The sequence below is a fragment of the Ipomoea nil genome, unplaced genomic scaffold (genome assembly GCF_001879475.1).
Source record: "Ipomoea nil cultivar Tokyo-kokei standard unplaced genomic scaffold, Asagao_1.1 scaffold2516, whole genome shotgun sequence".
Taxonomy (NCBI): Eukaryota; Viridiplantae; Streptophyta; class Magnoliopsida; order Solanales; family Convolvulaceae; genus Ipomoea; species Ipomoea nil.
Genome location: NW_017618944.1, coordinates 458,358 through 476,167, shown reverse-complemented (window position 1 = coordinate 476,167; position 17,810 = coordinate 458,358). Strand labels below are relative to the sequence as shown.

General features: G+C 36.4%; 3 protein-coding genes across 3 annotated transcripts; all 3 read right to left on the bottom strand.

Annotated features, from left to right (window-relative positions):
• Positions 1–1,020: 1,020 nt before the first annotated feature.
• LOC109153630 (probable mitochondrial saccharopine dehydrogenase-like oxidoreductase At5g39410) lies at positions 1,021–3,015 on the bottom strand. Its single transcript, XM_019301484.1, has 2 exons — positions 2,323–3,015; positions 1,021–1,858 (listed from the first exon to the last, which is right to left on the bottom strand). Exons 1-2 carry the CDS (start codon positions 2,995–2,997, stop codon positions 1,160–1,162), a joined length of 1,374 nt encoding a protein of 457 aa, XP_019157029.1. The 5' UTR covers positions 2,998–3,015; the 3' UTR covers positions 1,021–1,159.
• A 7,610-nt stretch (positions 3,016–10,625) lies between these two features.
• LOC109153608 (probable mitochondrial saccharopine dehydrogenase-like oxidoreductase At5g39410) lies at positions 10,626–13,115 on the bottom strand. The gene is made up of 2 exons (XM_019301459.1): positions 12,339–13,115; positions 10,626–11,429 (listed from the first exon to the last, which is right to left on the bottom strand). Exons 1-2 carry the CDS (start codon positions 12,996–12,998, stop codon positions 10,746–10,748), a joined length of 1,344 nt encoding a protein of 447 aa, XP_019157004.1. The 5' UTR covers positions 12,999–13,115; the 3' UTR covers positions 10,626–10,745.
• A 1,612-nt stretch (positions 13,116–14,727) lies between these two features.
• Positions 14,728–16,066, bottom strand: LOC109153613 (UPF0301 protein Cpha266_0885). The gene is made up of 2 exons (XM_019301467.1): positions 15,740–16,066; positions 14,728–15,656 (listed from the first exon to the last, which is right to left on the bottom strand). Exons 1-2 carry the CDS (start codon positions 15,882–15,884, stop codon positions 14,929–14,931), a joined length of 873 nt encoding a protein of 290 aa, XP_019157012.1. The 5' UTR covers positions 15,885–16,066; the 3' UTR covers positions 14,728–14,928.
• Between the last annotated feature and the right edge of the window lie 1,744 nt (positions 16,067–17,810).

Genomic DNA, 17,810 nt, shown 5'->3' with positions numbered 1-17,810 from the left:
ATATATATATATATATATATATATATATATATATATATATATATATATATGTTTACTTTATAATTTTTAAGTAAAAATTTCGAAAGACATTTTATGTTAAAATAAGTAGATTTTATTCACAATCTTAGTTGTAAATACGTGTTAATCTGATGAGTTAGATAGGTATGAAATTTAGTATATCATGTTCAACACCAGAATTTTAAATGTTTGGATTAAATTGATCATTCTTATGAGAATCATCTTCACATTCTTAAATTATATGATATTTTTTATAAAAAAAATGATATTTAAAAAAAATACAATATATGAAAACATCTCTTTAATAAAGTACCTCAAAGTTTTTATTTTTATTTTTTTTGAAAACAACCAATGCAACATTTATTATAGATAAGCTAAAATAGAGTCAGGAATGACAGAGTCCCAATACATAATAGTAGTCTGATTAAATACTGTAGAAGATAAAGAATGAGCTAAATAATTGTCTGATCTAGGAATAAACTTGATTAAACAGTAATCAAAAGAGGATATGTAAGATCTGCAGCTATCAATAGCATAGTCGATATATGAATGAACAGAGCAATTGCGGACGATAGATAATATTGTAGTGTTAAACAATCCGTGAGTAGCTCTATAGACCGTTCTCTGCGATCCCTTAACCATGATAAGGCTTCTTTGCATGCGAATGTCTCATAAGTGGAGAGAAGCAATCCGGTAGAGGAGCATCGAAAGCCAAAACATACCTCCCATTTCCATCGAGGATGACCGCTCCAACCGTGGCCTTGTTCATTGCGTGGTGGAAATACCTCAAAGTTTAATTATTGTGAATCATAAAAGATAATAGACCAGAGAATATGAATTACAGAGTAGTTAATTTCTAAGTTATAATTTTTTTATTGAAGATTAAAAGTAATACACTAACCAAAGACTCAATACTCTTATAACAAAAAGTAAAATTGTTCACTCCAAACATCTCTACACAAATGACTTTTGCTCATTACACACAATGAGCTCCATCTAACGATATTATTTGCAATCCCAAGCTAAAAACATAGACATCTATACTACTTCAAAATTCAACTAGGAATATCAAATACGCCTTACTTAAAAGAACAACAAAGTAAAAGAAAAAAAAAAACATTTGTAATAGGCCAGGACTAAATTAAATTTTCTTTGAGAAAGTTTCTTTCGAAATGACATCAAATGATATTCCATTCTGTTGGAGTCGCTGTTGAAGATCTGTGTGACCAAATATAATTCCACCAGTGAAAACACCACCTTTAGGCAAGTCATGACGCTGATTCAACAATACAAGAGCCGATTGAATTAGAGTAATGGGAGTTGTTGAATAACCTATTTCAGGTCCCGTTACTCTTGTAATAATTTTCATATCGGGTTTTGTGTTGCCTTTTGATGCAAGAGAGGCGTCACTATATCCATGCCCAATACACCACCGTTTGAAAGAAACACTAGCCACCTCTTCTTCGGTTGGACCACCATTACTGAACAATCCAAGGCTAAACACAGGACGAAACCTCATGAGCAGCCACCTTCCAATACAAAATCTACCTAGGAGCCATATCAACATCCCTATTATTATGTAACGAATTACACCCAGAAAAGATTTTGATGTCCAATTTGTAGCAAAGTGAGCTGGTTTCACGGTAGACCAGAATGATTGCTTCTTTTCAATTTGTTGAGCACTTTCATTAACACCTGGTGCACCCTTGGGATTTTCAGTCAAAAACCAAAGTGTTTTCTGGACAACAGGGACTTCCAATGACGATGGAAACCTCACAGCCCAAAGCCCAATCTCCTTTTTGTACTCCAAAATTTGTCCTTTGGGAAGAGGGCCAGGAATCTGACATTACAAGAATAGAAGAGTTAAGATTAAGCACTAAATTATAGTTTATATTAAAGATGTAACTTTATTTCTTTATACCATTAGACACACATTTTCTGAGATTAAGCCCTTCACCTGTCTTTACTTAACAATTCTCCCTCCTAACACTACCAATCTTAACTGCTCTTGCAGGGAGTTGAACCCTTCACTATGATATCACTTGATCAAACATTTACTACGCGAAAAACTATAAATGAGAGGAAAGACCTAACTTTATTTTCATGCACTACTGTATTCCACACATTTTTAAGAGACAAATTGCTAAATTTGTCCTTCACCAATTTCTACTTAACAATTTTTCTAACCACCACCAATTGTTAGACTTGACATTTTATCGGCCTCTGCCCCAACCAGAAGCAAGTATATGAAAGATGATAGCAAATTGAAAATAGAAAGGAGAGATGTAAAAAAAGGATTATTACCGCGGGGAGTGGCCTTGTAGGTTTGGAACGACGGAGCTGCTGCAAATTGTCGTCGTTAGCCACCTCGTGAACCAAGGAATCGAAGCTTGTTTGGTTGAACACAACCCTTTTGTTAGATTCCAAACTCAGGTACTCCTCAACACGGTTCGGAGCCGCCGGCGAAACCCACTGTCGGGAATTGAAAATCATGGCCAATTCTGCAACAAGCGCATCGTACCCACAAGCACAAACCACCAAAGAATTATTCGCCGCGGCTTTCTCCTGGTAATACGCTTCTATTCTTTCCACAAACTCCACTTCGCCGGTAATGTCCAAGTAATCGCAGCCGGCATCGACACAAGCCGCCACGACGGGCTCGCCGTACAGGTGGAAAGGGCCCGCGCAATTGAGAACGATCTTGGCCTGCGAGGCAATCCGGCGAAGGGAAGAGGGGTCGCCGGCCGAGATATCGGCGGTGAGGATAGGGATTTGCGGCGGCGGTGGGTTAGGATGGGAGGCCCATTGAAGAGCTTGAGCTACTTTAGATGGATTACGACCCACCAAAGCAAGGGACTTCAATGGAGAGGATGGAACGTTTAAGAACTTAAGTGCCTCCCGGATAACATACTTGCCTGTGAAACCAGAGGCTCCGAAGATTATAATGTCGTAGGTGGTGGCGTCACGTTGTTCTGCCATTGTATTGCTAATCAAACCTTTCTTCAAGTAGTTTATCTCTTTTTTCGTAAGCCAAGGCCAAACAACATTATATATACTGATCAGATGTATAGTAGTGACTATAAATATATATATCTTCCATTATTATATTGGTGTCATATTTAAAACGTGGAATTGTAGAGCTCCACTTACGCCGTACGACAACGAAAAATAGGTTCTGGAAACAAGTGCAGCCAGCAGCCTCCATGTTCGAGAAGGGATATGGATAGAAATGGGTAGATTATATTTTTATTAGAGGTTTAATGTGTGCACTTACACAATGTTGTATACTTGTGTACGTACACTTTTAAAATGTACAGTTGTGTGTTGCTAGTGGTAAAGGTGGTCATTTTGTTGGGTAATGTTATGCATGTTGTGCTAGTATGAGTGAGGTATGTGTTCAGGTTGTTTTTGTAAAAGTTTGGCGAAATGAAATGTACAATCAGAGAGTTATCAGTGTACTACCTTCGGTATATGAATGCACAATCAAAGCAATCTAAATATATGGCGCCTATTATCATATGAATGCACATGATTGGTACTACTACTTATATATACGGCACAGTTACGAAATTGCACAGTTGGCCAAATCTAAGTCATTGATCTCAAGTATCCAATGGATCAGATCTATCCACACAGACTCTATAACATAGTGGATGCACGAGAGCAGTAGCATATATATATATATATATATATATATATATATATATATATATATATATATATATATATATATATATATATATATATATATATATCGCGTTCATGTGCAAACTGTCCGCCCAGAAGAGAACTGAAAATCATCCCGCGCGCCATGTGTCCAAATCTATGTGCACCTAATGTTATAAGTAGGTGCATCTAGGTGCATGCATGAATGTTTGTAGGTGGTTTTCACGGGTACTAACTACCCGTTGAACTCCTTCTTCAGAACAAAAGCGATGTCAAACAGAACGAACTCAGATGAATGAATGTTATCATGTTAACAAGGCAAAATTACATGCACTTGTAAGTTGTAAGTAATTTTACTTGCACTTTTTACTTGCAAAGGTACACTAACTACTTACAGATATAACACATTACATGTCGCGCTTTAAATGGTTCTCAGTTCTCTCTTGGACGATCGTTCGCATGAGGGTGCGCATATATATATATATATATATATATATATATATATATATATATATATATATATATATATATATGTATGGGGTATCCTTTCAAAAAAATATATACGGGGTATCAAATGCAGTCAAAGTAGTGTGTCCGAAAGCAAAACTTTTATCATTGTATAATTAAGTACTGGAAAGTGGAAATTAAAAAATAAGGCAAAATCGTAATGCAGCACATGTCTACATCCCGAGTCCCGACGTATGGCTCCGTGCATGTATGCATGACAAACATCTTCCTAGCTGCCTCTCCGACTTTTCTAGAGCCACCTTTTTTTTTAAAAAAAACATTCTATAATATAGAGTCAAGTTTGGGCCAATGCGAATCACTCTTAAACAGTATATGGCGTCTAATTGAGATGTGAGCTCAGAACTTATGAGTAAAAAATTGTAATTTCACGAGAGAGAAATGATGTGAAATAAACTCATAATTTTATGAGATTTAGGTTTATCATAAAATGAGTATAAATGTGTGAAATGAGATAAAAAAAATACTAATTTTATTATACGAAACACTATGGCTTCTAGGTAGTTAGTACCATTTTAGCCGGGCGAGCTAAAAAGTCCTCCAAAATATAAGACATAAAATTCAAAGAAAAAAAATAAAAATTATAAAAAAATTATAAAAAAAAAAAAAAAAAAGAGAATGAGAGATTTGCAGTAGGCGCTAGGCGGGTGCCAAAAAAATAGTGACAGACTTGCAGTTTGACAATTTTAATGAGGTTGTTTTTAACATTCAATCAAATAACACATCCAAATAAATGAAATAATGATAATTCATAAGTCATAACATCAAAACAATATTAAAAATTAAAAATACTCAAATATGAAATACTCAAATACTTCAATCATTCAAAGATTCAAAGTATCAAACTAGTCTACGGGTGTATATATGTATGCACACACACATATATAATGAAAAGAAATTAGCAAGGCCGAGCTGATCGGGTTAACTCGACTGAAATGGACAAGTTAACTCGGCTAAGTTAGACGCCTAGGCGGCCAAGTCGGCCGAATTAGGTGCTAGGCGGACACCTAGGCAGCCGGTCACCTAGGCGGGCGCCAAGGGGGAAAATCACCACGGTCTAGGGGCGCCTAGACCGATTTTTACAACAGTGGGAGAGAAATTCACATATACTATCTCCAAGATGGAAAGAAATGAAAATGGGTAGAGGTCAAAGGCTAAGACCATATGTAGAACTAGAGGCAGTTATTATGGATGCAGCCATGCAGGTGACTAATTCGTGCTGGTTCAAGTAAGCATGTTTTGTCTCCGATTAACCAAAACCTAATAATTGTGAGTAGGTGTGAGGCAAAATCAATAGCATGGGGAGAAGTTGTGGAGGAAGAGACATGTAATGTCTAGGGCATGTCCTAGTGCGGGTAGCATAGGGTGTTTTGCCCTAGCAAACCATGCAAACCCAACCCCTATAGCTAGCAAGGTCGTCAGAGCTATGGAGAGGCATGGGGTATAGATTTGGTGAGGTAGAAAGTTCTAACTTGGAATCTCTAAGGATCTAGAGAGTGATTAGAGCTTATTGGGTTGACGACAAAGATCAAGGATGACTACAAAACAACAAGGAAAGTTCAGTTGTGGGTGGTGAGTGTAGAGATTGAGACGTAAGGTGGTGAGGTCAGTGTCTACTACTTCCTCTAATTGTCTAGACAACGAGAAGAAGTGAGAGACTCGTGATAGAGGAATGACAATCGTTATGTTGTACATTCGTATGCATGTATGGTGCATCCGGATGCAAAAACGACGTCATTTTGACATCTAACCTAAAAAAAAAAAAATCAGAATTACATAATTACACATCCATAATTTCATAACTATACATCCAGAATTACATAACTACACATTTATAATTTCATAACTATAAATCCAGAATTGCATAACTACACATCCATAACTTCATAACTATACATCCAGAATTGCATAACTACACATCCATAACTTCATAACTATAAATCCAGAATTGCATAACTACACATCCATAATTTCATAACTATACATCCAAAATTGCATAATTATACATCCAAAATTGCATAACTATACATTCAAAATTTCATAACTAAAAATCCAGAATGAATGAACTAAAAAATGAATAACATAATGTTGTTGCTGAGAATCGAAACTGATTTTTTTCTAAGTAGGACGCGCGTTTTGATGTAAAACGGCGACGTTTTTGCATCCGGATGCACCATGCATGATGCATACGGATGCACAGCATAATTTGCCAAGAAATGGGGCCTGAGTTCAAGGTCAATTAATTGGGTCCAGTGAATAATTATAACCCATTGGCAAGGATTTTGAGTCTAAATAGGAAAAGAATAATGTTAATTGGGCTGAGCAGCAGAGTTAAAGGCGCAGAGGTGCAAATGTTAGAGGGAAAGGGTCCAAAATGGGACAATGTAGGACATTTAAGGGTTAAGATGCAATATTGAGGAGATGGAGTATGAAGTGAGACATGGGCTGGAGTCCAAGGGTAAGGATGCAAATATTTTGGAGTTAGGGCAGGAGTGAGTTAAAACAATCGTTATGCTATGGACTCGTGTCCAGCATGGGTAACAATGCCGTTAGGCACTGTTATCTTTTTTTTTTTTTTTTTTTAAATTCAGACTGCTTTGTTATAGGAGTATATATTCATAATTTTATTACTATATGTTCATAATTGTAAGTTCATAATGTCAGAACTCTATGTTCATAATTCCATAACTGTACAATCATACTTTCATAACTGTACATTCATAATTCCGTAACTGTACATTCATAATTCAATAACTGTAACTTCATAATTTTCGAAGCTATGTTTACAATTTTAGAGCTCTATGTTCATAATTTTATCACTATATGTTCATATTGTAAGTTCATAATGTCAGAGCTCTATGTTCATAATTTCATAACTGTACATTCATAATTGCATAACTGTACATTCATAATTCCATAACTGTACATTCGTAATTCAATAACTATAAAATCATAATTTTCAAAGTTCGATGTTCACAATTTTAGAGCTCTATGTTCATAATTTTATCACTATATGTTCATAATTGTAAGTTCATAATGTCAGAGCTCTGTGTTCATAATTTTATAACTTACATTCATAATTCCATAACTGTACATTCATAATTCCATAATTGTACATTCATAATGGCACAAACGAATAACGCCGTTAATGGCGTTAACGGCGTTAACGGCGAGACAACTAAATTTTTTTTAAAAAAAAAATTGAAATGACGCGTTTTCTTTAAAAACGACGTCATTTTGAACTCGTATCCATAATGCATTGTGGACATGAGTCCACTGCATAATTTGCGGAGTTAAAATTAAGGGGGTAATGGTGCAAAATGAGGAGGGCGGGGTGACAAAGCATCCCTCCCATAGTCGTAGCCAACAAGGCACCTCACGGACAACCGATTACCATAGCGTAACCTAGTGTAGCCATGTGGGGCCAATTGATGCAACATTGCCCTTGAGCAAGGTCAGTTTCTATCCATACGTGACTAGGTGGCCACATATATGGCTAATCAGTTGTGGATGTGAGCACGAGCATGGCTGCTTAACTACAAGCCATGCAAGCTAGCTAGAGGGTAGGGGAAATTTATATCATGAACCCTGGATTGAAACGACTTCGTTTTGATCTTTAGATTTTAACAGCTTCTGCAGTTTGCTCATTTCTCATGTTTTCACACAACTACTAATCTATTTCAGGTACATAATTCACTCTTAAGGTACAGAATTTCATAACACAAGACACAAAAAATTACAACACAAGACGTATACACATGTTATATATTACCAGTGTTGCAAAAATCGTGCTAGGCGGAGGACGGTCGCCCGCCTAGGCGCCGACTAAGGCGCCTAGTTGGCCAATTAGCTATTGTTCTCTTTTTTTTTTTCTTTTTTTTTTAACGTGTTATTTTGCTTAAAACGACGTCGTTTTTGTGCGAAATAACCATAAATTGTTCAAACCTTATATGTTTTTAGGTTAATATTTAATATTTTAATATTAACTGCGAAGTATTAAAGTATTAAATAGTTTATAATTATCAAGTCTTAAAAAAACACACACACCCACCCCCACCCCCCCCCCCTCCCCCGCGCTTAGCGATTTTTTCAACCATGATATTTACTTATTTTCAAATCTGATTTAGATAGAGAATTTATGTTCTATAGGTACAAAATTTCACAACACTAGACATAAATTCATAACATAAGACACATAATATGTTATGTGTTACACAGCTATTAATCTATTCCAAGTATAGAATTCATACTATTAAGGTACACAATTCATGAAGCAAGAAACAGAACTCACCATATAAGACACATATATATGTTATATATTTACTTATTTTTAAATATGATTTAGGTAACTTGAATTGAACAACCAAATGGTCTCCGTCAAAATTAAACAAATTGTTGTTCAAAAACGATATCATATAAGACCACTGTGGACCCAATCCAAGGTATAAGCGTCCCGAGGGTGGTGGTTGGCTATTGTAGCCTATTGTTCAAATGTGTGTGCGGTGAGGAAGAGTGAGAAAATGAGATCCACTCATCATGCTAGAAGCCTAGGAGTCTGGGACCTCAAACACTATAAACACAATCATTATTGTATAGATCATGGCTCACATCAGTGTGAATCACGGTCTAGAAACACATAAAGTACATTATTTTAAATTATAAAATACATTATTCTAACTTATAAAATATATTATTTTATTCCATGAGTTTTATTATTCTAACACAAAGTATATTATACATTACTCTAACTTATAAAATACATTATTCTAAAACATAAAGTACATTATTCTAACTCATAAAATACATTATCTTATCCCATAAATTTCATTATTCTAACACATAAAATACATTATTTTAACACATAAATTACATTATTCTAATTCATAAAATACATTATCATACTCCAAAATGTTTATTATTCTAACATGCACGTGGAACAAAAAAAATTTTCATTTTAACATAAAAATGATGGCGTTTTAGACCATCATCCAAATGTATAATTTGTCCTATAAACGGGGGTCGTTCGATGTTTTCAAACATCATCAAGTTCACTGAAATTATTCAATCCTTTTATATTGGGTTTCTCTTCAAAACAAGGCTATCTTTTATTTAAGATTGGACCTATTTTTGGGCAAATTATGCTGTGCATGGTGCATACGGATGCAAAAACGACGTCATTTTTATTAAAAACGGGCGTCTCCCCTTAAAAAAAAATTCAGGTTCGATTCCCAGCAACAACATATGAACTAAAATTCCAGAATCGATGAACTATAATTCCAAAATCTAATCTATGAACTAAAAATTTCAGAATGAATGAACTAAAATTCCAGAATCTATGAACTAAAATTTCAGAATCGATGAACTATAATTCCAGAATCAATGAACTAAAATTCCATAATCTATGAACTAAAATTCCAGAATGAATGAACAACATAATGCTGTTGCTGGGAATCGAACCTGAATTTTTTTTAAAGAGGAGACGCGCGTTTTTAATAAAACGATGTCGTGCATACGGATGCACAGCATAACTACTCCTATTCTTGTATCCCAAGGCTCAATCTCTTGCCCATCATTTTAATATTATTTTATTACTTACCAAGACGGCATTTGCGGCCCGGGGCTATCTTTTATTTAATATTGGGTCTATTCTTGTAGAGTTCTACTACATAGACTCTCAAATTGTACTCCCTCATTTGTACTCCATGAGGTGGCAAACCAAGATTGATTATTTTTAACATGTTGGTCTACAGAAAAATGTCTACATCAAGAACATGTGAGAGGGAGTACAAATTGGAAGTATAAAATGTGAGTACACCAAGTATTTTCCATTCTTGTATCCCAAGTCACCACCGAATTGTAATTCTTTGGCAAGAGATATGAATTCTAATTAACCGAATTGCAATTCTTTAGGAAGGAGTATGAATTCTAATTCAACAATTGGATGGAATTGTAATTCAGTGGAATTGTAATTCCCTCTAACCAAACGGTGTAATTGTGACTTCCATAGAATTACAATTCAACTACAACCAAATTGCGGTGAACCAAACAGGTCATTGTTGTAGTCTCAAACTTAAAGGTCTTTAATACATCTGTTATCCACACACAGAGACACAAGCTTCTGAAGTTTCTGAATTATCAGTACAGAAATTATAGCCTCTGAATTAGTAGTGTAGATAGTGGTAAGGCTACATCTTAGTGGAGTCAATATCAATGCCTTCAAAACGTTGAGGAAAATCAAACCCAGCAGTAATTCTTTCTTTTCCAGAATGAAAGGGCATTCATAATGTTAAATGGATCCCATAAACTGGATAGTATGGCTTTCTGTGATTTATATGCAGTATTCGCATTCAGATAATTCCACTTCTCTGTACAAACATGCATTCACCATTATGCATAAAGGATGGAGACAAACCAACTTCTGTAAAAATCATATCAATAAACACCAAAAATACTGCTAAAGATTTGCAGATATTATTAGGCCTACAGTGGCTTAGAGAAACATTGATGTTTGTCTTAAGAGTACAACTAAAGGTGTCTCAGAGAACTTTCTTCGAAATGAAATCGAAAGACATCCCGTTCTGTTGGAGCCGTTGTTGGAGATCTGTCGGGCCAAATATAATCCCGGGAGGGAAAACGCCACCTTTAGGCAAGTCACCACGGCGTGTCAAGAGAACTAGGGCACATTGAACGAGAACGATAGGAGTTGTCAAATAGCCAATCTCAGGTCCCATTACTCTGGTAGTAATTTCCATATCGGGTTTCTTGTTCCCTTGCGATGCAAGAGAAACGTCGCTATATCCATGCGAAACGAACCACATTTTGAAGGAAGCACTCGCCACCTCTTCTTCAGTTGGACCCTTCTTCCTGAACCACCCAAGGCTAAACACAGAAGGGAATTTCAAAAGCAGCCATCTCCCGAAGGAAAACTTACCAAAGAGCCCTATAAACATCCCGACTGTTATGAAACGAGCCACACCCAGCAGAGATTTCGACGCTATCTTCACGCCAAAGTGAGCTGGTTTCACTACACGCCAGAATGCCTCCCGCTTTTCAATTTGTTGAGGGCTTTCATCAACACCTGGTATACCTCCAGGATTTTCAGTCAACCATGTAAGAGTTCTCCTAACTACAATCGAATCAGCTGATGGTAACTTCACAGCCCAAACCCCTAACTCTTTTTTGTGCTCCAATGTTGGTCCTTTGGGAGGTGGACCAGGAATCTAACATTAGCATATACCAGTACAAATCAATTTCAGAAGCAGATACATTTCCAATATATATAGGTTTAAACCTAAACCTGAGGGCCATCACCCCTGCTCTGGGGATTGTCCCCGGCTGAGATCTTTCCCCATTGAGGATTCAAACCCGGGGTTATTGCTAGGCACTACACGTCTACACCCACACTCGGGCTTTGGACCACTGAGCTATGCCTCGGGGACACATTTCCAGTATATATATATATATATATATATATATATATATATATATATATATATATATATATATATAGGGTTGAGTTCACATGAGGACCACAGTATATAGAGGACTGTGCTGACTGATTACGGATTTACGGGCACACAACAAATTAGTATCATGCACACAATTTAATACACAATGGCACACAAGAATACATGTAAATCTCTGATTTTGAACCCAGCTCTATTAATTAACAAACCTATGCACACAACATACAAACTATGGCACGCGATTAATTAGGCCATGCACATGACATACAGCTTAATGACACACGACTACACCAGTCCGCACAGTCTATCCTCATTTGAACTCAACTATATATATATATATATATATATATATATATATATATATATATATATATATATATACACACACAAGAACACAAGAAGGTGAAAAAATTATAGAAAGAGCAAACACAGTTGTACCTCTATTCAAGTACAATATCAGCTTACAGTATCAATATGAACAATTCAAGACTAGCATCCAGTTATGCTCAACTTCATCAATTGATTATGCAATTTTCATTTACTTGGCACAGAATAAAAGTTACCCAAAAAAAAAGTAAATAATTATCATCCATAAGTATAACCAGAGAGCAAAAAGAAGAATCAAATCAATGCTGAGAAAAATGAGATGGCCAGGAATCATACAGCGGGGCGAGGTCTTCTAGGTCTAGAACGTCGCAGCTCCTGCAATTTGCCAACATTAGCCACCCCATGAACGGCCGACTCGAAGGTTCCAAAGTTCCCGACAACCCTTTTGTCGGACTCCAAACTCAGGTACGCCTCCACACGATTCGGAGCCGCCGGCGAAACCCACTGCCTGGAATTGAACATCACGCCCAATTCGGCAGGAACAGAATCGTACCCACAAGCGGAAATGACCAAAGAGCCCTTCCCCGCCGCCTTTTCGTGGTAAGACGCCTCCGTTCTCTCCATAAACTCCGGCTCACCGCAGATATCAAGGTAATCGCATCCGGCATCGACGCAAGCCGCCACGACTGGCTCGCCATAGAAACGGAAAGGGCCGACGCAATTGAGAATTATCTTGGCCTGGGAGGCGATCCGGTGGAGGGAAGCGAGGTCGGTGATGTCTGCAGTGAGGATGGGAATTTCTGGCGGAGGGTTGGGGTGAGATGCCCATTGGAGAGCTTGGGCTACTTTGGATGGGCTTCGACCTGCCAAAGCGAGGGACTTCAATGGAGAGGACTGTACATTGAAGAACTTGAGGGCCTCCCGGATAACGTACTTGCCGGTGAAACCAGAGGCTCCGAAGATGACAATGTCGTAAGTTTGTTGTATTCCTTCCATTTTTGTCGCTTCTGTTCAGTACATCGAAGAACGGAAGAGAGGGGTCAGTGATATGTATATAGATGGATTCGAGACTCAAGTCCAAACATGGTTAGTAAAATATAGGTGGGATCTCGTTGAAAGAGAATCTCAACATAAAGGGCTTATGAGAATATAAGTATCATAATATTATATTTGTTGTAAATATAATGAATGTTACTTTATACAATAGAATTGAGAGAAGGCTAGAGATAATTATCAATCTTATATTATTCATCATTCACTCCAATATATATGATGGATAGTTGGATACCCTCAGATAGGATACCCAGTCAAATAGACATTTTCACAGTCAGGGTTCATAGTTCGACTATGTTTTTGGAAGAAGGGTGAATCTCAGTAGGCTGGTTCCGGTCCAAGTGCATGTTCTACGGCCGACTCGACTAGACGACCAGTGTAGGCCGTCGCAGGAGTCCCCACCGGGTGCCGTACTCAGAGGTCGTTAGAGAAGATTTGACGAAGATTCTTTCCAGCTTTGATGCGTGATTTACTTTTTCAGTATTAGGAATGAAATATGGCGGTTTAGGTAGCTTTTCTAAGTTCAAATTTGTTAACTTCTTATTTCTTTCCTTTTTTCAAGCTCAAATATGTTGTACAAATATCCCCATGAGGTCACATGGTAGGGATTCTAAATTCAGTTCTAGTGCAATCACTCTGTCTACATTTTCTCTCAATTTTACTTAAATATTTTTACTGTTGTTGGTCCGCCATCCGGCTACCCCATGGCCGTGAAACCAACAATATACATATACAGAATTTTAATATAATTATAAGTGTATAAATGACGAAAATATATTATCATGATTTCTCTAGTATGTCCACATTTATTTATTTATATTCTCATGAATTTTTTAGAGGTCACGTTTGTTAAATATGTACGCTATATATGTTTCGTCAAATATTCATTACCATACTTATTTCTCATTTATGTAACACAAGCTCTATTGTAATCATATTGGACATTGGGATTTGAGGGGTAATACATAGGAAAACCATTTTTACATTTGACCTAGGCTCCATTACTCCATTGTGAGAACGTTGTCCCAAATGTTTCCACAATACAAAAGTAAAAGTCTTTAATTTCTTAAACTTGTTTGACTTGTACGTGATACAAAAAAGTATGGATGCCTGAAGCTTTGAGCTTAGGAGGCATGGCTAAAAGGACAGCATATTGATTAATGTTCAAGCGGAATCTGATGCAAAGCTTGTGATTGATAGGTTAAAATCTGATGCTAATTTTTCTTCCTTTGATTTAATTATTAAAAATATTTAAAAAATAACTAAGTTTTTTATTAACATGCTTTTTATTCGTAAAATGATTTCCGAAAATGGCAAATCAGTTCTTGTTAGGGTGTCATTTCTAAATCAGATCGTATCGAATGGATATTGTTAGCTCACTTCTTGCTAAGGATGACATTTCTAGGTCAAGTCGTATCGAATGGATGTTGTTTCATTCCTTGTTTTGTTTGATGTTATGGTGGTGAATAATACCTAGTTTAATTTAATAATATTTCTCGTTTTTATCAAAAAATATGAATGCTAGTCATTATTCTAGACTTTCTCTAAATAACATTTTCTAATAACTTTAGTTATAATACATTTTTATATGATTACATTTACATCCGAAATTTACTAGAATTACTTTTTCATTTCTTACTCATTTTAATGCCACCCCAATCCTTTGTATTTTGCAAGGCCTCATTAGTTTCTATAAATGAGATAAAAGCGGAGGTACAATGTACATGTAACATCTACATTACAACCAGAATTGAAACATGAGAATTGCAATTCTCCATAATGGAGTCATTTACAAAGAACTTAGCTTAATAGCTTCCCTTTTCGTATATTATATATAACACGATGAGATTAAGGTCTTCAAATTTCCCAGATTTTACCAAACTTTTCTCCGGCCTATAAGCCCAACAATGGTCTTCCAAAGACCAACACTTCCTATATTAGATAGCCCAATGACCGCTGGGCTACAAGCTGCAATTGTCCAATAACCAGCTCGAATCTCATCTCTTAACTGTTCTCTCTCCCATGCACAATACCCATCAAAGAACCTAAAACTATCCACCCCAACAACTTCCCTCTTCACCATTTCTGCAGCACACCCCACAGTCTCTTTAGTCCCATAGTACAATCCTTTCATCACTTCATCCAAAACCCCACTCTTCCCAACCCCATTGTTATCTTCCCCCTCCTCCTCCACCAAGAACACCCCTTCTTCCAACGGCCCCCCGAAGAACAAGGGGCGGTTGGAGAACGTGCCGGCGACGTCCAACGCCGATGACCTCATCTCCTTGATTGACATGAGGGAGGGGCGGTTGAGGATGATCCCTGTGATGGGGCCTACTGCCCCCACCGACAGTAACAGAATCACGGTTCGTTCGAAGATGTGGACCCCGTCCAGCTTCTCCGTCGCTACCAGCAAGCACCCTTTTTCCGGTTCGTGGATCTTGTGTGCCCATTTCTCGCCGATGGTGATGATCGGCGCCTGATCTTTTTGATCGGACCTCAGTACGCCTTCTCCGGCCACTAATCTCGCACGAAAACCTCGCCAATCACCATCGACCACACTTGCTCTCTCCTCATCTTTTGCCGAATCTCCTAAACAACCTGTTTGATAGAACTTATTTTAGAGCTTATAGCTTATTTTAAACTACATAAGATCGGAGATTTAATTTGGAAGGAGCACTTACATTTTAGAGACAGCGGGGTTGAAGATTTCTTGAAATGGAGATGGGAGAACGGCCGTGTTCTTGTGGAGGGGAATTTTGCTGGGATCAGAGGGAAGGCTTCTGTGGTTTTGGCAAAGGAATTTGAAGAGAGAAAGCAAACCTCCATGAGTGAATTGAAGAATTAATGTCGCCAAACTTGACTTGATCCAAGATTGAAATGGACACCAATACACTATCCAAGTAGTATATAAGGAAGTTTATGTTTGCGGTGAGATTGAATGTGCACCACAAGTTACGTGCAGTATGGGCCAATGGATATGACTTTCCACGTCAGAAAAGCAGAGGAGGAACTCAAAAATTGCAGCCCAACCGATGCCCACACCTCGGTCCCACCGGATTATGGATGGATAAATTATAGTGATTCAAATCAATAAAAGTTAAGCACTATTGGGTAACATAATTAATTTATCAGTCAATTTTGATTTATTTGACTTGGTTAAATAATTAGCTGTTGACTTGATTAAATAATCAATATGAGTATTTAATTAATTAGCTATGTATAACAGCTTATTGCTTTAAAATACTAAAATTTAAAAAGCTGCTAACAACTAACAGCTAATTTACCAAACATTTTTTTTACAATAAGTTAATGTTATCAACTTGTCAAACCCACTAATCCAATCAACTAACAGTTTTTTTTAAAAAATATTATTGACCATGTTACATGTAGTATTAGTTAACAGTTATAAACTAACAACTATTTACCAAACACCGTTTAAATTTTTGCTTACCACACATAATAGATTTTTTTTTTCATTTTAAGAGATTATTTCTACACTGCTATTAATGAGACTCAATTCGTGTTTTATGTGACAAACTTCACTTTTTATAATCACTTGACCTGTCCATATAGACCATGCTCAAATCTAGTTGGATGGATAAGAAGTTGCAATCGCTAAGGCTACACATGTGGTAGCTGGCAGGGCTGGAAGCTTTTGTGCTTTATTCATGATGTGTTAATACTCCAACCACTGAAAAATAGGGATATATTTTATTAAAGTCATTCATGATGTGGCATAACCTTTTTCCCTTCAAACTCAATAAAGTCAGTGGGATACCCTCAGGTTTCAATACGTATTGATCGATGCCTTAGCAAATTGAAGAATTATATAAAATTATATTCCATACCAGGACTATGTGGTCCAATGGTATTCGGGTTGGACTTTCATTTGGAAGATTATAAGTTTGAGCCTCAGTGGAGGCGTTATTGGTTATTGGTTCTTTGTGTTTCAATAGGTTGAGAAAGTATATGAACAGATACTACAATGTAATAGAGCCAGTAATTTTCAAAAAAAAATATTCCATACCAAAAAGACTAAGGAGATGTTTGGTTCATGGAAAATGTTTTTTAAAGGAAAATATTTTTTTTAAAGTGGAGGAAAATGTTGTTTTCTGGTGTTTTTGGTTCATGGAGGAAAATGAAGAACAAAATTTTTGGTTGGACCAAGGTTTTTGTTTAATCAAGGATTTTGTTTTCCATGAGAGATGAGAAGAAAAAGTGATATGGATCCTTGTTTTCTTTTTTTTTTTTTAAAAAAAAATTATATTACTCTTATTAATTTGTAGGGGCATATAGGTCTTTATACTTGTTATTCCTTACAATTCCAAATCTAACCAAACAATAGAATTAGTATTCCCAGTAATTCTTTTTCCACCAACCAAACAATGAAATTTATCTTCCTAGTAATTGTTTTTCCATGAAATTTTAATTATACTTTCCTTAAAATATTTTCCTCGAACCAAACGAGCCCTAAAGAGTATCTTGAAATTTTATTTTTAATCCTTCAAGTATTTTTGATTAGTTATTTTAGTCTCTAACTTTTATCATTCTAATATATCTCCTAATTTTTCAAATAAGTGGTGGTTTTAATTTCTAAAACAACAAAATTATTAGATTTCGTCTGGCTCTATTACAGCATGTTTGGTTCACAGAATGAATTTTGAGATAATAGGAATGCTATTCCATAAGGAATGGAATAGGCAAGGAATAGAATATGAATTGTATTCTATTGTTTGGTTCGCGGAAGGAATA

What these genes read in the sequence shown, in the direction of transcription:
- LOC109153613 (XM_019301467.1), bottom strand. Translation starts at nt 15,884, where the DNA reads ATGGAGGTTTGCTTTCTCTCTTCAAATTCCTTTGCCAAAACCACAGAA. An exon ending in AACCCCGCTGTCTCTAAAAT is followed by an intron (nt 15,657 to 15,739) that starts GTAAGTGCTCCT and finishes TCTATCAAACAG; the next exon opens with GTTGTTTAGGAGATTCGGCA.
- LOC109153608 (XM_019301459.1), bottom strand. Translation starts at nt 12,998, where the DNA reads ATGGAAGGAATACAACAAACTTACGACATTGTCATCTTCGGAGCCTCT. An exon ending in CTAGAAGACCTCGCCCCGCT is followed by an intron (nt 11,430 to 12,338) that starts GTATGATTCCTG and finishes TGCTAATGTTAG; the next exon opens with ATTCCTGGTCCACCTCCCAA.
- LOC109153630 (XM_019301484.1), bottom strand. Translation starts at nt 2,997, where the DNA reads ATGGCAGAACAACGTGACGCCACCACCTACGACATTATAATCTTCGGA. An exon ending in CTACAAGGCCACTCCCCGCG is followed by an intron (nt 1,859 to 2,322) that starts GTAATAATCCTT and finishes TTGTAATGTCAG; the next exon opens with ATTCCTGGCCCTCTTCCCAA.